Here is a 27553-nt window from a genome sequence, read left to right as displayed (position 1 = left end):
TCTGGGAAGCTCCATATGCTGTGGATGTGGCCCTACGGCCCTAAAAAGACCAAAAAAAAAAAAAAAATATATATATATATATATATACACATGTATATATATATAGTGCTATAACGGTGAAATTTATACTGGCTCTAAATTTCACTTTTAGGAACAGAGAGACAGAGACGGGGAGAAGGAAGGGAATCTAATGGGCTTTTTAAAGTATACTTTACAAACAATAAAATGCACAGATCACAAGAGGACAGTCATGGATTCTGACAACTACATTCACCTGTATAACAACCATGCCAATCATGATTTGGATCATTACCATCATTCCACGAAGTTCTATCATTTCCCTTTCCAGCTAATCCTTCCATGGGCAAACACTGACTTCCATCACCATAGCCTAATTTCTCCTGTTCTAAAATGTAATATAAATGGAATCAGATAGCATGTACTCTTGCATCTGGCTTATTTTGCTCAACATAATGTTTCTGAGATACATCCGGATTGTTATATGTATCAGTAGAGTGTTCCTTTTTATTGTTGAGTAATACTCCATTGTATGAATACTACTGTTTGTTTATTCAGTCTCCTGTTGATGGGTAGTTGGGTTGTTTCCAGTTCGGAACTATTATGAAAAAAATCTGCTGTGACCATTCTTCAACAAATATTTCTTATGGACATATGACTGCTTTCATTTCTCCTGACTAAATGAATTTTTATTTAATGGTGAATAAGCTTTCTATAATAGCAAGCAGAGAAGTAATAACACAGTTTTCCAGGAGGAAAAAAAAATGTCTATTTTCTATCTTTTCTTCTAGGGTAGGATAAGGTCAGAGGTACCATTCTAAAACCCCTTATTTGTCTCGATAAGTTTTATTCTCTCAATACACAGAATCATTTCTCTACTGTTCTAAACAAACCTTTCTCTCTTCCCTTAAACTAGAGAACACTCTCCATATGCCTCCTTCATGGTAACTTTTGAAAGAGTTAGTTCTATTCACTAGCAACCCTCTTTAATTTCTTTTCAGGGATCTTCCCAACAGTCCGTCCCCATCTTATTTTCTCAGTTCTCATTCTGTCCTTGACCTCTTGCTGTGTTAAGCTGTGTGGACTGCTTCTCTCCCTCTCTCCCTCTCCAACTGCCTCTCCTCAGTTTTTAGAAGGAAAACAGGTACCAAAAGACTGGTCTTAAATGCTCACAACTGGCCACATCTTTCTCCTGGCCTCCATATACATTGAGAGTAGAGATTCTGTAGCCAGATTCTGAGGTTTGAACCTGGCTCTATCACTTACTAGCTAGGTGACCTTGGGCAAGTTATCTTCCTATTAAAGTGCCCCATGTTAGCTAGGTTGACCATATAATGTATCGCCCACAGTGATTTTGAGGGTGAAGGGTGACAGGCAAGAACCATCACTATTCCTGGTAAACAAGGATGCCTGGGCACTTGAATCCTACTTCCATCATCTTTGTGAATTAGGTCTAGGGCAATGAAAAAAATTCCTAGAGGCATCATCTTAGGATAGATCACCACATCCAGGAAATGCATTCAAAAGGCCTAAGAAGAAGCATGTGGTGAAAGTAATGTGTTTATCAGAGAGTGTACTGTGCTTTTACTATTCTGTGTGGCATTGGACTGAATGAGTGCAGCTGTTCCCCTAAGTAGGCACATGCGAATAGCAGTAGACATCCAAACAAAACCAAGAGCCCAATGCAAAATCCAGCTGCAAAGTATGAACACCCTGCAGAAGCATTAACAGCATCTTCCTCCCACTGGTCAGCCTGGGAGTCATTTAAGAGGAAGGAGGACTAAATCAAGAAAACAATCTTAGCAGCAAGAAGAATTGTTTAGCTAAAGCCAAAGTAAATGCAACTTCACTGAGACCATGGGCTCCTCCTCTCCTAGGCATGTGAGACATATTCATGTTAGGAATTTTTTTTTAAAGAATGCTGAATTTTCAAGGCAAAGTAACACAGTGTAGAAGATAGCTGATTTCGCTAATCTGCTGCTCTTCCACACTTTCCTTTACTTTGTAAATCACCAGGATTCTAATTAGTTCCCTCAAAATTTCAACTGATTACGGTCAAGTAGTAGATAATAATATTTGTGGAAGATTCTGTTTTTCTGTCTGTCCCAATCCCTCTTCCCCATCTCCACTTCATGTGAGGTGGGTTGCCCCCCAGTGGGTTGGTCACATGACCTGCATTAGCCCAAAGACCCCCAGTCCCCAAACTCAGGCCCAGGGATAAGGAGACTATGATCCAAATGAGAGCACAGTGTGGTTTTGCTAAGACTGATATCATCCCTGGGCATGTTAGTTTCCTAGGCTGCCGTGACAAATGACCATAAACTGGGTGGTTTGAAACAACAGGAGAATATTCTCTCATAGTTCTGGAGGCTAGAACTTCACAATCAAGGTGTTGGCAGGGCCATGCTCCCTCTGGAGTTTCTGGGGGAAGAATCTTTTCATGCTCCTCCTCCTGGCTTCTGTAGTTTCCAGAAATCCTTGGTGTTCCTTGACTTCTAACTGCATCACCCTAATCTCTGCCTTGGTCATCACATGGCCATCTTCTCAGGTCTGTGCCTCTCTGTGCATGTCCCAGTGTCTCCCCTCTTCTTATAGGACACCAGTCACATTGGATTAAGGGTCCACCCTACTCCAGTATGACCTCTTAACTTACACCTTAATTTCACCTGCAAAGACCTTATTCCAAATAAGCAAAGTCATAGGTCAGGGGCAGGACTGCAACACCTCTTTCTGGGGGGCACAATTCAACCTACAACACTGTATAAGAGAGAGTCTCACTACAACTGCACGTTCAAAGCCATGTAAGCCAGCCTATCCACCTGAGAATTAAGTAAACAGACCCACAAGACAGGGAAAGATAGAGAAAAGGATCCTAATGATACTGGATCCTTGGAATGTAGCCATACCTGAACTCCTGGACCTCTCAGTAACATGACCAACAAAATATCTTTCTCATTTAAATATACACATATTTAAATATTCTGTCACAACCATGAGTTCTAATTATACATGCAGCAGTAAATAACACTGTATACTATGAATCCAAACAGTCCCCCATATCTGGATGGTGAAGTGGGTATGGAATATATATGAAAAGGTTGGCCATGCGTGCAGTTGAAATTAAGTGACCAGTATATAGGAGCATATTATTATGTGATTATACTGCTCTATTTTCATATATGTTTGAAATTTACCAAAATAAAAAGTTAAATCAAATGTGCAAAAGCCCCCCCCCCCCCACCCCAGACTCACAATTAAAGTCCAGCACAAATCAGGGCAAACAAAAGAACAGAAAAGGTAGAATGCTAAGTAAATCCAACAATGGCAGGCATCCTCAGGCAATACTGATCACAGGTGAAAACATGAGCACAGGCTTCCTTTGTGGAACCCGTAGGGCTTTATGACACCGGACCTGAGTCTACCAGGCTGGACGGGGTCAGGCGGCTGGCAGGTGACCACCCTGAACTAAGCAGAGAGGGTTGCGCAGTGCAGCTCCAGCTCCAGGGGAAACAATGAGAGCACAGTGACCGGCTGGAGGCATTGGCCTTTCCTCCTAGTGAGTCACCTTAAAGCAGCTATTATTCACAGTCGGCAATAAAGCAAGGGTGTGGCTCAAAGGACACGGTTACCGCTTCTCTACAGGCTCACTGACAAGGGTTGCTGTTCTGACACAAGAATATATTTCACGGTTTATGAAACACCCATGATTCTGTACCTTAATTTGGGCCAGAGTCACCACCTTCTGAGATCTTGCCTCCCTTTTAAATTAGAGGTTCTCAACCCCAGCTGCCCATTAGAATGACTTGGATCTTTAAAAACAAAAAATAAACAAATGAAACGAACAAACGAAAAAAAAACCCTCACACCCAGGCTGCACCCCAAACCAATGAAATCAATCGCTGGGAATGGTACGGAGGTGTTGGTATTTCTAGAAGGCTCTTCAGTGATTCTAATGGGCAGTAGTCATGAGGCCACTTTGAGAATCCAATCAGAGCTACAGACTATTCCAGGGGGGAAATGCACAAACAAAAATAACTTTGCATCCCATTTCAGAGCAGACATCAACCCCGCCTCCTCTTCTCCAAGGGCTTACACCTAGGCACAACCTTCCACTTTTAGACACTGATTCTTCAATACAACTCAACATTAAACTCTCCCCAGAACAACTTTTCCAGATCCTGGACTTAGCAGCAGTGCCCCAAACCCAGCTGCTCCAGCCACTGCCTTGGGCTGAGGCTGAGCAGAGGTCCTCAGCTGGATACTGAGGGCAGCTGGACTCTCCTTTCTGGCCAGCATGGCTGTCGGTATTGAGCCCCACAAGCTTTGCTTGACCCATCACCACTCTGGAGCCTACTGTCTCTGTGATGGGAAGACATATCTCAGAGTGTAACACCTCTCAGTCCAAAAGCCATGTTATTGTCTGGGTTTCAACAAAGGAATGTGACTCCAGGATCCAGAACAGCTCTACCAATATCAAATCTTCCATCATTTTGAAAGGGCAGAACCCTTGGTCCCAAGGCCAGTGGCTGCCTACCACACTTCATCTTTGGAAACGGTCCGTGAGCCTCCTCCAACACGAAAACCAAACAATTGTCAACCTGAAAACTCTATGTGCTCTCTTGAGCCACCACACCAGCCCTTGTAGCAGAAACCAAGGAAAAGGGAAAGTCCAACCTTAGTTGAATCTCTTGCTCCAACCCATTTCTGGAACCCGGTTCTACCTCACCCTGTCTTCCTCAGATGCTGCTTGTTTTTATCAATGCCTCATTCACCTGACTGATGATCCAGCTCTTGCCTGAGCTGTACTACCTTTGGTAAAGGCCCCCATGGGCTTCCCCTTGCCCTGGAGTCACACTTTCTTCCTCATTGCCACGCTAGCCCAGATCACAACAATTCCTCCGTTAACAACCAAAAGACAACAGGGATGGAGAAGAGACAAACACAATTCCTGTGGACAGGGCTGGGGCTATTCTTACCTTCTGCAAATGGTTCCCATTCATAAAACCGGCCCATGAACGGCTTGTTGTTGTAGGACGCACACTGTACCTCCCAGATACTTCTACTGCTTTCTGGACACACCTAATAAAGCAGATATTAAATATACAATTAGTGTCCATATCTTTTCTTGGCACAGCTAAAGCCCAGGAGACCTCTCCAAGGTTAAATGCCAGTCCTCCTCCATTGAAACCAGGGTTTCTAAAAATGTACTGATACTGACATCAACAATTTTAGATGCAGATCCCAAAGCTTCAGTCCAAGTTTACTAAATCAGAACCTTTAGAAGGATACTAAATTTTTAGCAAGCTCCCCCCGTTAAGTTTTTACATCCCGTAATTTGGAAAACACTGACCTAAACCTTCTGCTCCTGACAAATTGATCTGCTCGCCTTCCTCAAAGAGGTCATCCATTTCCATCTGTCTGAGTTTGTTCCTGCTACTCCCATGCCTGGGATAATATTCACAGCAAACACATACAGCGCTCTTACCCTGTGCAGGCACTATTTTAAGCAGATTTCACATGTTAGCTCATTTAATCCTCACGACAACCAATGCAATTAATAGGGTATTTTTTTCTTTTTTTTTTCCACAGACGAACAAACTGAGGCACAGAGCAACCACACAGCCAGGGAAGACAGAGGCTAGATTGAACCCTGGGAAGCCTAGTGCCCATCACCCCCTCTCAGTGTCCTGCTCATCTTTCTAAACTCCGGTCTAAATTCTCCCCACCACCTAAGGCAGGAACACCTAGCCTTTAGCATGCATGCAAAGAACTACCCAGAGACCCTGTGGGGAATGCAAACTCCTGGATCCCGCCCTCAAGGGTTCAGTAAGTCTGAACCCTCATTCTGTAAGGCTGGCATAAGGTCCAGGAACCTGCGCTTTGTCAAATTATCCAGGTGATTCTGATACCCTAGACTACTCAAAGAAAATATCCAGCTCTCTCTGCCTTCTCTCTTTCTTATTTATAAATTGGAATATGAACAAAATGTGGCATAAATGTGAAATAATATAAGATCAGAATCTCAATTCAAATTGTGAATAAAGGAGGATCTAGCTTTTTTAAACCTAGCAACACTCTGTTCAACTGTGAGGGGTGTGTGTATGTGTGTTTTAATAATCAGAAGGGAAAGACCCCTTAAATATTAAAAGTTCTGAACAGGAGTTCCCGTCATGGCTCAGGGGAAATGAATCCCACCAGGAACCATGAGGTTGTGGGTTCAATCCCTGGCCTTGCTCAGTGGGTTAAGGATCCAGTGTTGCCGTGCGCTGTGGTGTAGGTTGCAGACATGGCTCGGAGCCAGTGTTGCTGTGGCTGTGGCATAGGCCAGCAGCTGTAGCTCCAATTAGACCCCTAGCCTGGGAACCTCTGTATGTCACAAGGGCAGCCCTAAAAAAAAAAAAAAAAAAAAGTCCTGTATAGAAAGAAGTCTCTGGAATAAACCACTAATATGCAAGCTCAAGTGCTGAAGGATTTAGAAAGAAATCTACTGTATGTATCGGAAACATGAGGTCTCATGGAAGATCAGGGAAGAGAGGAAGAAGTAAAACCCGGTAGAAGGAAAAACACCCATTGCTTGATAAAAGGCAATCAGGGAGGCGGCTGGGACAACACTCAGGGTGGTCATAGCCCTGTGCCGGCCTGAGCCAAACCATATGGAACAGGAAACCATGCGAAGTAGAATGCGATGGAAACTGTGGTTGCGTGGGGGGGGAGGGGGGAGAGCCGGATGGATGGGCAGGGTGAGCTGAAACTGGTGAGAAGCTGACAGGCTGGGGAAGGCTGCCTCCAAGGGCTGTGGGAGCTGAGCTGCCAGCGGTCCTGAAGCTGGAATCGTGTAGGCTTCCAGCAACACCAGCCATCTCCATGATGGGCTTGGGGTTAAGATGCTTTTTACAACCCTTTGGCCAGAACCAAAGTTCGACTAGGATGGGATCGGCTGGGCAGTTTGGGAATAGGCTCCATCCTTGCAATAAGAAAGACTCTAAGGGGGTTGTTAAAAATACAGATTCTCGGGCTTTGCCCCACTGGAGGGTGGAGAAGAGGGCCAAGAAACACACTTGAAGTGCTCCCTCTGGTGCTTCTGGTGCAGCCAGCCTGGCACCAGACTGCGCCCAGCCATTAATAGCCACTCCCATGCCTCAGTTACACTCCAAATTACTTACCGTGTAATCATAGTGTAAGAGCAGAAGAAAATCCAACTCCTTTAATTTACAGATGAGTAAACGGAGGCCTGGAGAAGTGGGGTACCTTGCCAAGGGTCTCACAGTGACATGGAGGCAGAGCCCAGAGTGCTGACCAGCCACCCGGCCATCATTAGAAACTAGAGATGTGGTGCTGGGTGGCAGGATTCATAATAGCAAGAGACCAGAACAAGTGGGCCAAATGTCCTATTCCTCAAACAACCACACCTATGTAAAGCCAAGCTGCTCAGAACACGGCCCCAGCCAGAAACCACCCTAATTAACCCGGTGGTGGCAGTTAACAGAACTGGAAGCTGTCGATCACAAATACTCAGCCAGTCTGTTTAACCTCTTTCTCTCCATCAGCAAAATAGCACCAATAGTCTGGACCACTAAACAACACTCCTTCAAAATCACTTTGAATTGCTTGATATTTAATGATATAAATGTCTATTTCATGACACGGAAGTCAGTCCACAATCCATTAAGTGTTAAAATGATTATGTGTGGGAGTTCCCATCGTGGCTCAGTGGTTAACGAATCCGACTAGGAACCATGAGGTTGCGGGTTCGGTCCCTGGCCTTGCTCAGTGGGTTAAGGATCTGGCGTTGCTGTGAGCTGTGGTGTAGGTCGCAGATGCGGCTCGGATCCCGAGTTGTTGTGACTCTGGTGTAGGCCAGTGGCTATAGCTCTGATTGGACCCCTAGCCCGGGAACCTCCATATGCCGGGGAAGGGGCCCTAGAAAAGGCAAAAAGACAAAAAGACAAAAAAAAAAAAGATTTTGTGTGTGTAGGGGAGGAGAGAGAGAGAGAGGTAAAAAGTGTTATCTCTGGAAGGCGGGTTATAGCTATTTTCTTTTTACAATTAAATTTTAGTTTATTCGTACTGTCTAATTTTTCTACAATAAATATGCAATATTTATGTACTAAAAATATATCATTATCGAGTTCTTCCAAACACATAGCCAGCTTGCACATGCTTACAATTTATAATCTTAGCATGTGTTTTAATGCTAATGCCTGGTGCTTTTATTATATCCATAGGCATCTGTCAAGCCAACTCACCACCTGTGATGGGTCATTCAGAATACCCTGTATTGGTCATCACCAAGTTCTTTGTATTTGAGTGTGGCCCAGTTACTTCCTGAGGCCAGAGGGTTTAAGGTGGTATCAGACCCACAGTGAGGCATCAGGTACTGAGACGGCAAATCTACCTACAGTTGCCAGGAGGCACGCAAGCCAAGAGGTTGACTATGATATCCAGCAAGCACCTAGCATGAAAAGGTGTGGCAGGAGGTACAAGGTGCCCTGGAAGATGGGCACCACCCCGGGTATGACCCTGAGCAGGGACCCACATGATGCCAGGTGAGCTGCAGGTTAAAGGCCAGATACTACTTCCTGGGGAGGAGAAAGACCTGGTCAGAGAAACGCAAGCCTCCCAGGGTCCAGATATAGAAGTGGGTTACTGAGACAGAATTATGGTACAGACAAGGAAGGCAGGCACCTGGGGTGATAATGACGACAATAACAGTATTAAGACGGGTTTACTGACACTTACTAAATGTCAGATACTCCACATATGAATTATGTCTATTTGCTCATGTGATCTGCACAGCCACTACTACATCCATTTTACAGATGAGGAAGCCAGGGCAAAGAAAAGTTAAATGAGCTGCCCAAGGCTGCAGGGAAAGCAGTGAAGTCAGGATTTGAATCTAGAGCCCATGACAGTAACCACTCAGTCACTGTGCCCCTCGAGACTGTTCGGACAGCAAAGCTGATTTGCAATGGGTCCTCAGACAAGTGGGACTTAAACTCCTTCCACATTCAGACTCAGCCTCTGAGGGTGACCCTTGCAACCCCAGCAACAGGGATCAGGGAGCCGTGGGTTGAGGACAAAAAAGCGGGAGAGCTGGGGAAATTCTGTTTCGTGTCTCTTTTGTAGATGACATCTGTTTGTACTTGTCATGCTATTATCAGTATAAGCTCTCCTCTCATTTTGCCAGACTCTCTGAAGTTAAAACTTCCAGGTTACAGATCATTTTACATTCGTTTTACTTAAAGTGGGTTGTTTCCTGATGCCACGGACTGAGTCACCCTCACCTTATCAGTAACTGTCTCTACATGACTGTGAGTTGGCTTTGGGCAGATTTCCTGCAGACAGCTGATCCTTTCCATGGGCACAGATTCTTGTCATCTTCAAGCCAGAAAACTGAAATGAGGGAAAAGCCATGCAGATAGAGATCAAGGTTTATTCAAGATGGGACCAGCTAAGACTGGAGTTCTACAGCCAAGGAATGGCCCTGGCAGATAACCTCCCTTCAAATGACTCCCTTCTACCCCAAAGAGGGAGGGATAGTCCCACTGGTCTCTTATGGGAAGAGGAATAAAGACTTTAAATATAATGAGCTGAATCCTTATAAAGCACTACGGGCCCTATCCTAAGTTCCATCTAGACAATTGCCTGGAGTTGCTATGAGTCACAAAGAATATTATGGAAACTCTGGCTATGCTTCTAGTGACTCTGATTAATCTGAGATGACAACTGCCCGTACCTAACCTTGCTGCTCATGAGGCCACTGGCAGAGACCACACAATTACCTTTCAGTAATTACTTACTTTCAGTTCCCCAGGAGACTGAAGTGTATCATTCCCAATGAAGATGACACCAAGGAACAGGACCCTGGGGTCTGCCTGGGTCCGATATGTACTTTTTTAATACTTTGCATTGCTCTGGATGCAATAAAAAGACCAGCTACCATAGCAACACACAATGTATTTAACATCACCCCAGTGGAGACGTCTAAAAAAAGAAATCGAGAAAATGTCCCTGCACTGCCATGAGAAAGTGGCTATGTGACCTTGGGCAAAGAACTTTGCTCTTCAAATCCTAAATGACTGCATTTCAATAGCATGCCCTGCATCGCTCCCACACCCCCAGCCCCCAGGGATTTTTGTGAGGAGTAAATTAGTAATATATTAATGTTTCCAGTTCATAGTAATGCTCAATAAATGTTAGCTGAATTGGACTCTAAGACATCAAAGGTGAATGCAGCAGTTCCAGAAGTTGTAAGTGCCTAATAGGTTCCCTTCCTTTCTCTTCTGCAGATGGAAGATGGGCATTGTTTCCCAGCTGCAGAATCCTATAACCATGGACCAAAATTTCTTATAAGTTATCCAGCACATTTTTCAAATATGGTCAAAAGAGCTGGGTCAGGCTTTGGATTTAAAAAACAAGAACCAGGAATTCCTGTTGTGGCTCATCTCTGTGAGGATGTGGGTTCGATCCCTGGCCTGGCTCAGTGGGTTAAAGATCCAGGGTGGCTGTGGCTGTGGCTGTAGTGCAGGTCGCAGGTATAACTCCAATTCAACCCCTGGCCCAGGCACTTTCATATGCCACAGGTGTGGCCATAAAAATAAAATACATAAATAAATAAAAATAAAAAACAAAACCCAAATAACTTTTTTAACCATCCAAGTTCTTACTGTTCTCCTAGAGAAAGGAGTTTCCTTCTCACCCAATAAATACATCAAAGACCCAAAGGATGTTAGTATAACTAAGCCTGTCCATTCACCTTGGTGAACCCTATTTGTTAAGTCTTCTGTACACATGTCTATACAAATCCAAGCCTATCCCAGGAATGCTTGTTTACTTCTCCCTCTTTATATAATTCATGTATTTCTATGCCTGTAAGAAGTTCTAAAAGAGAACATCATTTTTCTAACCAGAAAGCATATGGCAAAATGTAAACGTTCAACATTCAAATTTCCCACTCCCCCAAGGGGCATAAATTTCTTAGTGGCTACTTTAGGGATCACAGTAATAACCCTGGTTTCCTTCCCCTCTGCACCCTGATGAGACAGGATGTGACAGTCTTTGTGCCCCTACTATGTGTCAGGTGTTGTAACTATTGCGCATAGAGAGAAAAATCCCTCATGATAGTCTCTTGCAGGGATTACACAGGCCAAGGAAATAAATACATAAATACACAAACCAAAACACATAATGCAATGAAAATATGGCAAAGTGGGCATTACATTTCTAAAGTTGCAAAATTAGGAGTTGATTGATCCTTCCCAATGCCGATAAATCAAAAAATCAAGAAAATAAGAGTTCCTGTTATGGCACAGCAGAAACGAATCTGAGTAGGAACCATGAAGTTGTGGGTTCAATCCCTGGCCTCGCTCAGTGGGTTAAGGATCCAGTGTTGCCATGAGCTGTGGTGTAGGTCACAGACATGGCTCGAATTTGGCGTTGCTGAGGCTCTGGCATAGGCCGGGGCTACAGCTCCGGTTGGACCCCTAGCCTGGGAAACACCATATGCTGTGGGTATGGCCCTAAAAAGACCAAAAAAAAAAAAAGGAAAAGAAAAACTGTTAATATACTATGTATAATTTAAAATACAGCTGAAAATAAAATATGGCTAGCAGAGATGAGCAGAGTGGAAAGAAAGGGGGTCGTTTTTTCCTCTTTCAGAGTGAAGACTAGATGGAGAAAATTTGAAGTTGATTTATCAAAAAGCGGAGGTACTGGTATACTATTTAGAGTTATGGAGAGAATGAGCATAAAAAATTTGAAATGATTGACTGTGATTATATCTTGGGAGAGGGTACTAGGATATACCTAGAAATAGGATGTTTCTTACTGTTTGTATCACATTTTATATTCATGAAAAGTGACAGTTGCAAATGTTCATACATATGTGATTCATATACTTCACACATGTATATTTATATGAAATTTGACTATATCTAATATTTATATATTTAATATATTAATATTTATATGTTCAAAAAATGGCCACATACATATTTTTATATATTTCTACATATAGAAATCAATGGCCTTTCATATACATGTGGAAGGTCACTGATAAAATAAGAAAAAATCAAAAAGAGAACTTTCTATGGAAAACTCCAAGTGGTCTGAGAAGATGAAAAGCAGAATGATACAAAAAGTTCAGACACTAGCATATATTTCCTGGCTAGGGATGTTGGTGACAAGCTCATGATAGGAGAAATCTAAGCTGAGCCCTCCAGTTAGATCTGTTCCTCCTGTAACTGGCCCCACAGCTCCTGGCAAATTTTACACCTTACAGAATCACACTGAATTCTTGACCTGGCCCATTTGCTAAGTCTCTCCTTAAAACTACACACAGGAAGTTGTTTGTCAGCTCCTCTCTCATTCCATATAAGCCTAGGAATGGGACAGAATTAGCATCTGCCTAAAGTGAGCTTAGCTGTGTTTGAGATCTGTCCAACATCTTCCCTGCATTTTCACTCACTTTGAGCCAGAAACAACTCCACATGGATAAATCCATTGTCAGAAGTCAGTCCCACCCCAGGGAAATTTACTGGGGAGTCACTGACACCAGAACTCATCACAGCCATTCTTTCCTAAAAGCAGCTTTTAGCCCCAGAGGTTTTTTTTCCCCCTCAAAATGTTAAGTGCACTCTGTCTAAACTCAGGATCATTCCTTTTTTGGCAGCAAAGCCCTTTAAAAACTCACAGCCTTGTCCCCGCCCCACCCCAGGTGACTCACTCCAGCCTCCTGATGCAGAAGGAGCCTTCGTGTCTTCTCTCCAGGGAGGAAGCACTGAATTCACAGTGCTTAAGAGAAGAAGACAAGAGAGGGACACCTAGGTCTTCAGGACAAAGGCGTGAAGTGTCCTGGACTCAATAACAACACCAACCCTCCAAAACAACCACAAGAAAAGAGCTGTATTTTAACTGCCTCCCTACAGGCACTGAAGGGGCTGAGGTTGGGCTGTCCCCTTCCCTTGTGTCACTCCTATAAAGGCTCTAGTTCCTTTGCTCCCAAGACTTGACATTCGGCGAACTTCTATGAAGAAGAAACTTCTATTTACTGGATTCCTTGAATACTTATTTCCAGCCACAGCTGAGAAAGCGCAGGGCTGTGGATAAACCATGGACACCTCCCAGTGTTGCCCCTTCACTGCTGAAGACAAACTTTGCAGGTGAAGCCACTGCTCATTGCAAAAAATCTCATTCCACTGAGAGGTCCTCCAAGCGCCAATTCTTGCACCGCGCCTCAGCCCTTATGGGAGCACAAAGGGGCTCTCGGATCCCTGTCGCTCCCTCTTCCTAGAACATTCTCCCCTCCACTGGACTGCCTGCATTTCCACTATCTAAAGATTTCAAAGTGCCTACACAGCGTGGATAGTGGTGCCTGTGCTCTGCACTTGTTATCCCTTATTTATGAGCCCCTTTCTCCCACTGGACTCTGAGCTGCTTAGGGTCAGAGCTTGCTCTAATTCCAGTGTCCCTGACCTTGCTCAGTCAATGTCAGTGCTGTGCTTATGGACTCCAAGCAAGAACCCACAATAGCCAGTGACTTGGAGTGTTGCATTAACAGACATCTAAGATTGATGCCTGCCCTAAAAGACCATAGATTCTTCATTTATACTGGAGTGTGTCACCTTAACTTCCTCATACACATTGTCGGCAAGGTGAAAGAAAAAAGAAAACCTGCCTTATTTTTAAAGTCTACATTCAGAGATCAAGAGTGCTGCATTCATTAGTGATTGGCAAAGGACATCTTATATGACTTGAACAATCCTAAAGACACACTAGTATGCTTAAAATTTCCAGATGAGGAGTTCCTATTGTGGCTCAGTAGTTACGAACCCAACTGGTATTCATGAGGATGCAGGATAAATCCCTGGCCTTACTCAGTGGGTAAAGGATCCTGTGTTGCTGTGTGAGCTGTGGTGTAACTCGCAGACGCTGCTTGGATCCCATGTTGCTGTGTCGACCCCTAGTCTGGGAACTTCCCATATGCCATGGATGCAGCCCTAAATGGCAAAAAAAAAAAAAAAAAAATCCAGATGACATCATAAGGTAGGGCATAATATTAAAAATGCACATTTGAAGGTGTAAAGACTTCATTGGCATGAAATTACCTGTAGATTGACTTTCTTCATCACTTTAAACATGACCCAAAGGTAATTACATTGTAACTATACCACAGCTGAATTGCTGGGTCTCTGAGCAATCTTGTTTTATTGTTGGGCAAGAGAAGGACTCTCAACCGTGCTAACCCAAAGGACAAAAGGGGACTGTGAGCAATCTGACCATTTCACCCTCAGTTCCAGGGCTACTTAGGAATTGGGAGCTATTTAGATATGCAGTCACCTTAACTCCATTCTTATCTTCAAAGAGGCATGTAAGCCATGCTCACCTATCCAGGTTCAAATGGCTTATTTACTAACAACGTATCAGCACATGCTAAGCTCCTTTTACTCATGACCTTGTCTACACCTCACATCAACCCTATGGAGTAGGTATTATTCTCCCCACTTTACAGATGGTCCTCAGAGAGCTAAGGAACTTGCCCAAGGAAACTCAGGTCTCTGGTGCTGGAGCTGGGATTTGCATCCAGCTCCTAAACCCACTATCCCACACTGCCTTGCAGACCTAACATCCAATTAAACCAGATGATTAGAACTGCTTTCTGACTTTTCACTCTGCTTAAAAAGTTTCTCATCCATCTACCATGTATGAAAGGTCAGCAAGACCATGTGATACTTTTGTATTCCAAGATGTTATAAATTTCCCATTAAGACTGTGATTATTTAAAGTGGATAGGAGGCAGCGAAGGAACGGAAGGAGGGGACCTACCACCTGGCAGGCATTGCAGCACCTGAGATCCTGACATACCCCTGCCTTCTTGTCTTTGACTAAGCTGCTTCTTTGCCCCCAACTGCTCTTTTCCCTTTTTTTGGCCACCCCTGAAAGCCCAGCTCAACTAGTCCCCCCTCAGCAGAGTCTTCGCCAACCCTGTGGCCTCCTGCCCTGTGCTCCCAAAGATCTCTGCCCTCCTGTAAGTGCTCCAGCACAAAGTGCAACAACTTACAAGTAGTGGCATTTAGCACATCTGCCAATGAACCATATTATGGTGTTGACAGAGGGATCGTGACCAGTGATAAGACAATGTTCTGAGATATGGAAGCCTGCAAAAGCACTTCATTTAATTCAGACCCCCCCCCCCACCTCATCATATGTATAACCTCACATCTCAGAACTGAGCCCTTTATTGTGGGGGTAGTCTTAGAAAGGGGGTATTCCATCAAGAACTAGAGTGGGATATACTAGGCAGTTAGTTTAAGGGATGAAGTTCTGAAATCAGTAGATATTTCTAACCCACCCTGGCTTACTTTCCCTTCTTTTTCTCTTCCCAGATAATAACTGGGAGAGAACTCTAAATGCAGGCTTTATGTTTTAGTCTTTGAAGAGGACTTAAGTGATAACTTGCATTCCCTATATTGCCCTTCAATGTACATAACTGGAGGATTGGTGTCACCTCTTCGGTTGGGCATTGGGGAGAATATGTACATGTCTACATAAAGTCATGGATGTTAAGATGCGGGACCACATGGGTCCACATAGAGAATGTGCAAAGAAGACTGAACACAGCAGGACTGAGATGGCCCTCCTTAGAAAGGCCTGCTTACAAAGCTGATCCTGGGAAACTGGATTTTGGAAGGGTTTGCACCTCACCGCTCCAAAGAAATAGGAGTGATTCACCATGCCCCAACTATATGGACAAGCCATGTACGTTCTGCTAAGCACCTGCTTTCCTTTTAGGAGCCTGGGATGTTAGTAAGCAGAGGGAACTTATGTGACTAGGCCCCTCCCCCCCAATTTAAAGCTTGGCCATGGAGTCGCTAATGAGCTTCCCTGGTAGACAGCACTTCACGTGTGTAACAACTCATTGCTGGGGAATGAAATACAGTCTGCATGACGCCACAGGAACTGTGCCTGCTTTCCTCTGGACTTGGACGCATGAGATGCCTTTCTCCTTGCTGATGGTCCTCTGTATCCCTTCATTGTACTACACCATAACTGTGCAGACCACTGGATGCTGAAGCTTCTGAGTCTTCCTAGCAAATCATTAAACCTAGAAGTGGTTTAGGGACCATGAACACAGGGAATTTTAAAGTGTTCATGGGTATGGCCTAAGTCACAAGAAGCCATGGGCTTGTGAAAAGAAGATATGCAGTAATGGGACCTTGGAGGAAAGATGTCTCTCAAAAAAGGGAAGTAGGATGTGATTTGGGGTGATGGGCGCCAAATGCTACAATGAAAAGAAAGGAATTAAACCTGTACATTCCTTTGTCGACAATTACTTCTTTGTGTAAAAAAATGTGTGAGACGTTGTACCTACTTCCAAAATGCTGCAGACCTCATGAATTCACAAGAAGTTTTTAATATTCCTCTCCATTCAATCTCCTGGGTAGTGGGGTTACCACAGCTTCTACATGGCAGAGAGCCCTGCTGTGGGCAGCAGGAGTCTGGACAAAAGCACATGCTTTAAAAATGCAGGTTAAGTGAAAGAAATGCTAAGGACATATCAGGTCCACATATATGCCAAATGACTTCTCTCTTTTCCTTCTTCTCTGTGGTTTACGTGGTCCTCGAAATTAAGATACATACTAGTCAATGAGAGAATGTGTTCTAAATTAGAAATGAATTCATTTCATTTTAAAAGAATCTCAATGGATATTCAAGAACAGGGGCCATGTCTCACCATGGACGTGAGTTTTTTGTTTTGTTTTGTTTTCAATTTAGAAGGCACTTTCTTAACATCACCTATTTGATGGTCATAACAATTCTATGAGGCAGATAATATGACTTTTATTTTCCAGGTAGTCGGATGGGTTACAAGACAAGCCATGATGCTCAGTTAAGACTTACTGGTTGTCTGATTAGTAACGGCTTTAGAAAAATTACTGCTTTACAAAAATCAATAATTTCTGAAGTTTGTCAGTGGAGGAATAAACTGAAAGGCAATCCAGGCATTCAGAGGAATTATTAAAATCACAAATTAAGTCATTTCTATGGACTCTACGGCAGGAAATATATTTTTAATGAGGAAATTGAAGCTAATATATAACAGCTGTCCTGTTACCTAGTAACAGAATATTAAGGCAGATTAAATTATTAATGAAAAATATAGCAACTTGGAAATTTAACCCTTAAACATTCTCTTACTCCCTTTCTCTTTTCTATAAAGTCTTTAAACTGGTATTTTTTAAGAACACACTTGGTCATCTTATGTAGTTGCCATTTATAATCTGCTTGGCTGTGGAATCATTAGCTGTGGGATCTTTAGCAAGTTATTCACTATCAGACTCTGTCATGATACAATGTCCCAAAGACTTTACACTAAGAAAAGCAGGGAGCCTCCAGGAAACTTACTGGATGATATGCAGGGTGGTCAAACCTCCCCAAATTCCCATATCTTGGCACCACCACTGGTTGCCCTAAATTAGCCAAACTGCACTTGACTCACAGACCCATGAGCAAAGAAAACTATTTTGATATAAAGCCACTGAGAATATGCGAGTTGTTTGCTAGACAGCAATAGCTATTGTCAATAAGTGATTCAAGAAGTTATGCATACATTGCTAAAGTAATAACTTTATAAAAAGAAAAGTATAAGAGAGAATAAATAAAGAGGAATGAGAGAGAAGATGAAAAGGTGCATCTACATGGCCTAAAAACAAAAAAATACCCTTGCTGTCTTCCCCTACATTTACTACCAAGAGAGAGATAAGAGTAGCAGCTATTTCCAGGGCCATCTGAGGCAGTGTGTACTTACATTCGTGTTACATAGCTTGTACTGCCGATAGGCCCCAATGCAGGAGATGGCTGTAGATCGGGCAGGCTGGGAGAAGCTCTGAGCTGCCCTGTGGGCCCCCATGCCAGGGCTGCTGCTCGTTTCTGGGCTGTGGAAGAGACTGGAGGCTGCAGGAAAGCCTTGGTTGTGGGTCAAAGGCAGCTGGTAGATGGAGCTCTCTGAGGCTTGCAGTCCAGAACGAGGGCCATCATCAGTCTGGTACAGAGGTCCATGTTGAGGGGTCCGGTGGGCTGCAGGGTTGTAGCTATGCCTAGAACCAGATGCCCCCTGGGACCTGGAATTCCGGGATGGGGGTCTCTGTCTCCGAAGCCTCTGCGGCGAGTGTGCAGAGTCCGTCTGCAGTGGTAAGATGTACGGCGCCTTACCATAGCCATACTTGCCAGGGCCAATGGGACCTCGAGTCCTGCTCCTAAAGAGAGATACACAAGAGAGGGGATGAACAAGTCATAGGAATTTTCATGTTAATGCAGAAGCTTTAGTGGATGGCAGAGGGGACTGTGTAGGAACAGAAGCCTGGGGGAGAGCCTGGGGTGGAACAGGAAAGTAGAGGGAGGGATTCCCAGGAGAAGGGAACATCCTGGAGGCTGGAACAGAAACTCTACAGAGGCTGGGATGTAGGATGAAGACAGGAATCAACAGTGAGTGATGTGCTTGGTAGAAAATGAGGCCAGAATGGTAAGCTGTGGCCAGGACAAGACTTGTCAGGGAGTTTGGGTGTTCTTACAGGTTGTAGGGAGCCGCTGAAGGGTTTTTGAGAAGACTAAAGATAGAAATGTAATTTCAGTTATGCTAACGTCCTGTTCACTTTTTTTTTCTCATAACAGTTTGTGGAGGCGGGGCGGTTCTCACTCAGCTGTGCCTGGTATTTCATACCATGTTTCCACAACCATTCATGCCCAAATACCTTCTCCAGGTAAGTGGAACTGAACTAAGCAACCAATGTCTAATGCAGTCCTGAGGCTGAACTTGCCCTGGGTCAAACTCAATCCCTGTAGAAGCCGGAGGAGGTTGAACAACTGGCTCCTTCCTCACTCTTGAGTCACCCCACGTGAACAATGGGCAAACTGGTCATCTTCACGTTGGTATGGATCTTCAGATTTTGTCAAACCAGTTGCCTTGTGGAGTCTTATGAAAATTGCATAAACAATGTTATGCTGGTAAATGTCTAACAACTGGCTTTCTGTGTGGAGAAAAAAAGCCCTGATCTGTAGCATTTGTCCAGTTCCATGGGGTAAATACTCCCACCATGGCCAGTTTTGAGCTACCAATGTGAAGACACAATCAGCTCTAGCAAGCAAGCAAAAGCTCGCTCAAGCACACCACTGCATGCAAAATTACTGTGCAACTACTGTTTGCAAAATACAGAACTAGGAATGGTGAAGAAGTATAAAAGTGAATCAGATAGGGTTCCCAAGACCCTGACTGTACAACGGAAAGTAACTAGAACATTACACATGATGGGGTAAGGACCTTGAAAGCAACACAATGAACAGTGAGTTAGGAATTCTGAGGCAAGAGGAAGCACTTCTATCTGGGGAGATCTGAGGTTTCATCCTCACTGGTCCGAGAGTTGGGAATCAAGTTGGGTTCCAATACTCTGTGGAAGGGTTTAAGTAAGTCATATAACTCTTACTTATTTGTAAAATGACTGAACTGGATTAAATGACTGCGAAGGTCGTTCCAGCTCTAAAATTATATGCTTCCATAATAATTAATTCTACATTTATGTAAAATTGGAAATGTGCCTAAGGGTTTCTACAGGATGGCCCCATTAAAATAAGTACATTAAAATAGCAATCAAGGTGAAACATTAATTTTTGCCCTCATGAGGAAATTCTTTCTTCACTCTACATAACCACTGAACATAAAGTGTAACAGACCACAACTAATTATTAACATCTTTATCACTAATTGCACCTTCATTCTTAGCTGATATGGTTTTGAATTAAACTAGTGCTAGTGTTTATTTTGCCTTTAGGCGTTTCTCAATTAATCTTGGCAACACTTGGGACTCTTATTAATGATGGGGAATCCAGAATGCTGCTTTAAGAAATGCAATTAAGAAGTTAGTCTTAAATATGGTTTTACATATATGTATGTTGGATGTAATTTGCTTTTTTCTTCTTGTGACAGGCCAGGTAAAATGAATGACATCATGCAAAGGCAAAGGAAGGAATTTCTGTGTGTCTTTTTTTTTTTTAAGATCTGAAAATCTCCCCAAAGTTCTAGCTTCAAAGTACTGGTGGAGACCCTAGCTGAAGATAATAAAGAAATGAACACATGTGGAGTGATGCTTCTCAAACTTGAATACGTGCACGAATCATCTAGAGCTTGCTGAGAGGCAGATTCTGATTCAGGAGGTGTGGGGTGGGGCCTAGAGTTCTGTATTTCCAATAAGCTCCCAGATGGTGCTGGTGATGCTAGTCCCACAACCTTGAGGGAAAAAGTCATAGAACAGAATTGAAATTCCAAACAAGAGTGAGAATGCAACAACAAAATCTGCATGTTAAAACAGCTATAAAACTGTTTTAAAAACCTCTGAGTTTGTGATATATATAAAAATCTGCTGGTCTGGGCCAGGCTGCACTGCTGCAGCTCAATCAGTGAGAGGACTGAACCCAGACTGACTTGACCTTGCTCTTGGGGAGTAGAAGAGGCGGAGGGAGAACCTGCGGTTGGCTGGCAGATGACTTGCATAAGTCTTTCCAGAGGCTGTCCATCACCCCTGAGGGGGTAACATACACACATGCAAATGTGTATTTTTGCCTTCCCACTGCCTTGTAGGAGGCTCTGCCTAAACCCAAGAACCATTCAAAATCCACCCAAACAGCAACACCACTGGAAAGAGGATGAGCCAGAAGCAAATGGCCAATTAATTCTGATAAACAGACTACAGAGAAGGAGCTGCCAATTAGGATGTTCCTATGAGAGAGATGATTTCTGAATACTTGACTCAGAACCCTTGGACAAAGGGCAGACTCATCCCTACTTGTCCGGGAGAATGTGTGTTTTCCTTATAGCCGGTCTGAGCTAATCATCCTGATGGTTCACAATGGCCTCTTCCCCACCAGGACAGGGTCCATCTGGCCACTTGCAGAAGGGCCGACCTGAACTGGGCAGATGTATTCAGCTTTGGCATAATCAGCACAGATGTGGCTGAGGAGATCTGTGGCCAGTTAACCCTTCCAGAGGTGCATGTGGTGGGTGCTTGGGAGCTGTTAGGTTGGTTAGTTCAGCCTGGTCTCCCCATAACCCATCTCTGGGATTTTCCTTGGGGTTTCCCATATGTCTAAGTTCCAGCTAATTTTAGAAAGTTTGAGAAAGAAATGGAAAAAGCCTGACTTGGAGGTTGAGGATGTGGGTATTAGCATAGCTTAGTGGCCAGTGACATGGGCTCAGAAACAAGGTTTCTTGGGTTTGAACCCCTGTGCTGCCACTTGTTAAGTATGAAACTCTGGGCAGGTCACTTGGCCTTTGGAAGTGCTTAGGATGCAACATTTAAGGAGACACTCACTCTCAGGGTTATTATGCCTCCTTAAACATTGCACCCCAGGCCCAGATCTGGCCCTACATGCATTTCTAAATAAAGAGGATAATAGTGCCTTCCTTCTAGTTTGTTGAAAAGAGCAAACAACTCAAGAGCAAAGGACTTAGATAATGTCTTGCACAGAGCATGCTTCATACAAGTATTTGCTTTTTAAAAAAAAAAGTTAACATAAAAGCTTGGCCATTTACTAGCTCTATGGACTTTGGCAAAAAATGCACCCTCATTTTTTTTTGTACCTGCAAAATGAGAGTTACACCCACCAGAATGGCTATAACAAGTGTTGGAGAGGATGCAGAGAAGCTGGAACACTCATACATTCCTGGTGGGAATGTAAAATGGTGCAGTCACTTTGGAAAACTATCTGGAAGTTCCCCAAAATGTTAAATGTCGTATTACCATGTGACCCAGCGATTCCAATCCTAGGCGTACACCCTGGAGAAATGGAAACATAGGTCCACGCAAAGACTTGTACATGAACGTTCATAATGGCTTTATTCGCAAGAGCCAAGAGATGGCAACAACCCAGATGTCTACCAACTGATAAATGGAGAAACAAAACAGCATGTCCATACACTGGATTATTACCCAGCTGTAAAAGAGGCTAAGTGCTGATATATACTCCAACCCTGATGAACCTCAACAATACTGTAAGTGAAAAGAGCCAGAAACAAAAGGCCACATATTGCATGGTTGTATTTATGTGAAATGTTCAGAACAAGCAAATCCCTAGAGACAGAGAGCAGATTAGCAGTTTCCAGTGGCTGGGGGAGGGGAGAATAGGCAGTGACTACTAAAGGGTACATTTCTTTCTGGAGTGATGAAAATATTCTGTAACTAGATAGTGGTGATGGTTGCCCAACCTTGTGAATACACTAAAAACCACAAAATTATACCCTCAAAATGGTGATTTATGGTATGTTAATTATCTCAATAAAGCTGTTATTTTTTTTTTCAAATGAGAGCACAAATAATTCCTGGCTTATCTATGTACAATGATGTTGTGAAGATCAAATGGAGGTCACCAATAAACAAAAGCACTTTTTTTTTAATCTGAAAGCAGTTTTTATCATTCATTTTCCATCACCTGTTTTGACAACCTTTAACAAACTTTTATCAAGTGATATTTTTTCGGCTTGTTGACATTCACAAGCCTGACAACTTTAGTAAATGTGGAGCCTCCCTCCCCCACAGCGACAAGAACAGGACAGTAAGGGTTCTGACACCAAGTTTTGGTCTCAATCCTTCCAACAACCTACGACGGGTGGCTGCGGAAATTGTTGTTTCTTGAGAAAATGGCTGCAAAGAGCATTTTGGAAAAGATAATAAGACCATAAAACATTTTCCTTACAACAAGCTGGCTGCCATCCCGAAGCTCATTATGTGTGATGTTGTGCAGCTTGGCGACGTGAATCCTGACCAGTCTGTGATGATTCAAACAAAGACACCACATCGAGCCTCCCTCTTCCCGGCTCTACACACAAACTCTGGAAGTGTGTCTTCTACAACTGAGCACCTGAAACTGACAACACCCACATGTCTATTGCCTGCCAGACCCCTCTTCTGGGCATCAATCCCATGGACCCAACTAACCTCTAGACTAGAACCTGTTTCTCACCTGTGACATGCATGCAAATCACCCGGGGATCTCATCGAACTATAGCTTCTGATTCAGGAGGTCGGGGGTAGGGGGACACTCTGGTCCTGCATTTGTTAACAAGCTCCCAGCTGACATTGAGGCTGTGCATCCTCGGACTAGGCTTTCATCGCTCTACCTAGACCTTCCCCGGACATCTCAGACTCAACGCATTCAAGCCCAAACTCATCTTCTTTACCCCACAACACAAAAGTGTTCTAGTTCTTCCTATATTTTCCTTTTTAGTAGTTCTTAAACTTGAACGAGCATCAGAATCATCTGGAAGGCTTATTTAAACAGACCATTGAACCCCACCTGCAAAGAGGCTGATTCGGGAGATCTGGGCTGAGGTCTGAGAATTTGCTGATGCTGTTGGTCTGTGGCCACACTGCTCTGTTTCACTCTGTTTCACTCCCAAGTCAGCTGGTTCTTCCTTTCTCCTCACCTCTCTATATACTGAGGTCAAACTCCTCGGCTGAGCCACCCAGCCTGCACAGCACAGAACCTGTTGCACCTCTTGCCACAGGCCAGCACTGCATGGACCACCCACATCGCATTTCTTGGAGTTCCCCATCAGAACCCAATTTATTTCTTCATGCTCTGGCCATGCTGATTTCTCCTCAAGGCTGCCTTCCTCAACACCATTTCCTACAATGACCACCTACTCGTCCTTTGGGACTTAGCTGAAGCATTCATTCCTCCATGAAGCACCTCCTGATACAAACCCTACTCCAACCCTCCAGGCCATAGGATCAATGCCCTTCTCTTTTGTCCTTCCACTGGGCCCCCTGTAACTGTCACAGCACAATAACCTTTTAATATGCCCATTTCTTCAGTCTGCCTTAGTTTACCAGACTGCAGGCTCCCCCAGCAGAGAATATGTCTTCTTTGCCTATATCCCTAGAACCCAGTACAATGGCCAGCATAGAGTAGGCATTCGATAGTGGTGAAGAACTGAAATAATGAATGAACGAATGGCTCAAACCATGATTTCTAAAGAAAGAAAAATCCCTCCTTCCTATTACTATCTGTGTTTAATTTCTATTATATGAAATACCCCTCTTCATAGGAATAAGTTTCATCTACTGGGTGAGACCATTTCTGTTCTCAAACACCTGGAGAAGAAATAGGTCCTTGGAATGGAAAGGAGGACCCAGCAGAAGCTGGGACTCAGCTTCATTCTCAGAAGGAGGGAAGAATGAAGAGATCAAGGTGCTCTGTGCATGCCTGTCGGAGCCGGAGAGCCCCCCGGGCCAGGCTGTCTGTCAGCAGCTTACGGCAGGAGGATGGCTTCCGACCTCTTGTCTTATTTCCTGGTTCAGAATGGAAGGGGCAGAGACAGAACCCTGCCCTTGGAAAGCCAAGCTGTTTGTATTTCTTACACTCTCCATGTTTATTTCCCTTAGAGCTCAGTCAGGTCTCTGTGAGAGGTCCAGCCTGTCTCAGCTGTGCTAACATGAACCACACACGGGCCACAGCATCCAACAGAGCATCAGCCCCCGGGACCAGCCTGCGAGGACCCCCCAGGAGCCCGGGGGCTGGGCAGTGAGGTCAGCTGCCCCGGCTCAAGTTGAAAGTCTCCTTTCATGGCTTCATCTTGGAGGTTCCGGGTGTTATAGCATTTAGGGAGGTGCATCCCTTGCAGCTAGCTACCTGAGTTGAGTTGTTAGGTAAACAGAAGTCAATCCTGACATAGGAAGATGGGAAGGAGGCTTGTGAGATGGAAGGTTACTGATTGCTGCAGGTGGCTCACAGAAGAGGGGTGGGTGGAAGCCCCTGTACTAGATGCTGTTGAGAAAATCTAAGATTCTGTTGAGTCTCTAATGAATAATCTCCATACCATTTAAAGGGATCCTTTGTGCCACCTCTGCACTTTGTGCTATTCTTACATACAAAAATTAAACTCTTACCAAGTCCATGTTTGAGGGCAAGTGTACCTGGCCAGTCTCATCACTGAAGACAGGCTTGAGGAAGTAAGAAGCTAAAATCAAACTCCCAGTTACAGATGCAGGGAGGCTGCACCTGAAGGTTGCCTACACCAGCCTCCGGGATGTGCACGTTCTTCCTCCTTCCTCCTTCTCTCCTCTCACTGAGAAAACAAGACATTTTCCACTGGGCACTCTAAGCTTGGAGGGAAGAAGATGTGACTGCAATTGCTATCAAGTGAAAGGCTTTTTCCAAAATCCATTAGTATGACCAATCACAATCTTTTATAAAAATAGAGCTGATTTACGATGTGTTAGTTTCTGGTGTACAGCAACATGATTCAGTTATGTGTGTGTGTGTGTATGTGTGTGTTCTTTCTCATATTATTTTCCACTGTAGGTTACTGCAAGTTATTGAATATAGTTCCCTGTGTTATACAGTAGGGTCTTCTTATTATCTGTTTTATAGAGAGTAGTATGTATCTGTTAATCCCAAACTCCTAATTTATCCCCAAATGCATTTTTTAAAGAGGATTCAATAGATATTTTAAAAGCTACCAGGCCGCAGGGATCATAACTGGGAATTATCTTTTCCAGTGTTTACAGAAGTACAAGAGACAGGAGTTGAGGGGTTCTCGGTGCAGCCCTGTTGAATTGGCAGGACACCTGAAGTGACCCTCATAGGACAATGTTTTGAGGAATTAGCTAGTATCTGTCTCCCTCTCAGCAATCCCTTCTCTCCCCCCAGAGTGCTTCTAGAATGACCTTGAGGATCACAGCACCAGAGAAGAGAAGACTTAAAGGTCAATGGGAGAAGAGGTTTCTTTAGAATTTGAAAAGCTGGGCTTTGTCTGGCAAGAACTGAAGTCTGGGGCATAGAGAGCAGAGGTATATATAGTGTACACTACAGAAGAGGAAGAAGAGGTCATGACCTTGGAATTATCTTCCCAAACCTAAGGTAATTAAGAGTTGGGCTGGTGGGCAGATAAGGGAGCAACTGAGAGGCAATAACCAGAGGGCAGGCCAGAATACTCTGCCTGGGGTGGGAAGTGATAGAAACTCTAGATTTGTTTAGTAACCTGAGAACAGAAGGGACCTTCAAGCTTTGCGGGGAAGCCCATGTCCAACATGGCACCTGATATGGGAGGACATGGGAGGGAGGTGGGGGAGGGGGCCATCTGAGCACCAATGGGTCACCCAAAGGGGTCTTTACGGTTCTTGAAAGGACGCTAAACACATGGCCCTTGCTGACTAGAGGCCAGAAGAGCACACGTGGAGATTTCAGCAGCAGTTACTACAAAGGGTAGGAGGCAGCCAGGGAAGGAGGGCTTATATCCTGCTCCCTTCACCAAGACTGCACAGAAGCCTCTATCTGGAGACCCAGGTCGCCCCCAGGGAAAAGGGTAGAATTCCAGGAAGGGGGAGGAGAATCCTGACTGAACTGAGTATAAACTCCGAATTAATAATGCTTAATATGAAATATCTAAGCATCTGAGTTTCCTTGAGTTGGCAGATTTCCTGAAGCAGCAGAAACAGACTCCTGAACCAAACCCAGCTGTATAAAAATAAATTGCGTTTTGCATATCTGAGCTGTGACTGTAAATAGGAAACTCAACCTAAGCATCTCAAACAGGAGAATAATGAGCTAGGGAAATTAGGGTAAATGTCAGCGTACATACTAGAGTTCAATGAAGCCATTTAAGAGAATAAGGCAGATGCGCATATATTGATCCAGAATGGTTTCCAAAGTACAGTGAGATAAAAAAGAATAAGATACCGAAGACACTCAACATTCATGCTCTGGTTTATGTTTTAAAAGAAAACAGGGAAAAAATGTATATAATATATGAAAATACATATTAGTGTTAGATACATTTCTGAAATGATAGAAATGAAACTTGAGGCAATGATTTCCTCTGGGGAGCCAACTCTACAGGGTGGAGTTGAAACAGATTCCTTTGTCATTTCTTACCCTTTCGTAGTACCATAAAATTTTTTTTTGCCTTATGCACAGGTTTTCAATATGAGAAAGTGATATCAAAAAGAAAAACACTATGAAGTTCCTGTGTGGCGCGGTGGGTTAAGGATGCACAGCTGTGGTGCAGGTCACACCTGCAGGCTCGGGTCCAATCCCTGGCCCAGAAACTTCCATATGCCAGGGGTGCGGCCAAAAAAACAAGATAAAAGAAAAACACTAAACTGTTTTCCACTGAATTTTTTAAAAATGTAGCTGTTTACAGATGTGGGGAGGATGGTAAGAAGCAAATGTCAAAGCCTCCGATCAGAACTGTCCCCAAGGTTTTGTCTGTTCTACACAGGAGAGAATCACAAGGAGAATCCAAGGAGCAACCAAGGAGAATCCAAGTCAGCAACCTTAATGTGTAAGTATGCAGACATGTCAACTGGACATAAAATACTCACTATAAATAGGTGGGAAGCCCCAAAGATGGAGGGAACAGAAAACAGGGAACAAAATATTCTTCTGAAATGTCACTGTCAATAACTGAAAAGCCATACACTCCCAGAAAACTTTAGATCAAGAAAGGCCACCACCAGCCTCATGCCCAGCTTCTTTGCAGTCTAGA

At 43.8% G+C, this 27553-nt stretch overlaps 1 protein-coding gene across 1 annotated transcript in view; it reads right to left on the bottom strand.

Moving 5' to 3' along the window:
• THSD4 (thrombospondin type 1 domain containing 4) overlaps window positions 1–27553 on the bottom strand; it is a 549832-nt gene that overhangs the window by 421900 nt on the left and 100379 nt on the right. Inside the window, exons 5-6 of the mRNA XM_047767202.1 lie at window positions 17825–18272; window positions 4995–5097 (exon numbers count right to left, since the gene is read on the bottom strand). Coding sequence (XP_047623158.1) covers window positions 4995–5097; window positions 17825–18272 — 551 coding nt within the window. The remainder of the gene's footprint in view (window positions 1–4994; window positions 5098–17824; window positions 18273–27553) is intronic.

Source organism: Phacochoerus africanus, chromosome 2 (assembly GCF_016906955.1).
Source record: "Phacochoerus africanus isolate WHEZ1 chromosome 2, ROS_Pafr_v1, whole genome shotgun sequence".
In the NCBI taxonomy this organism is placed as follows: Eukaryota; Metazoa; Chordata; class Mammalia; order Artiodactyla; family Suidae; genus Phacochoerus; species Phacochoerus africanus.
Note: the sequence above shows the minus strand (reverse complement) of the source record. Positions and strands in the feature narration are given on the sequence as shown.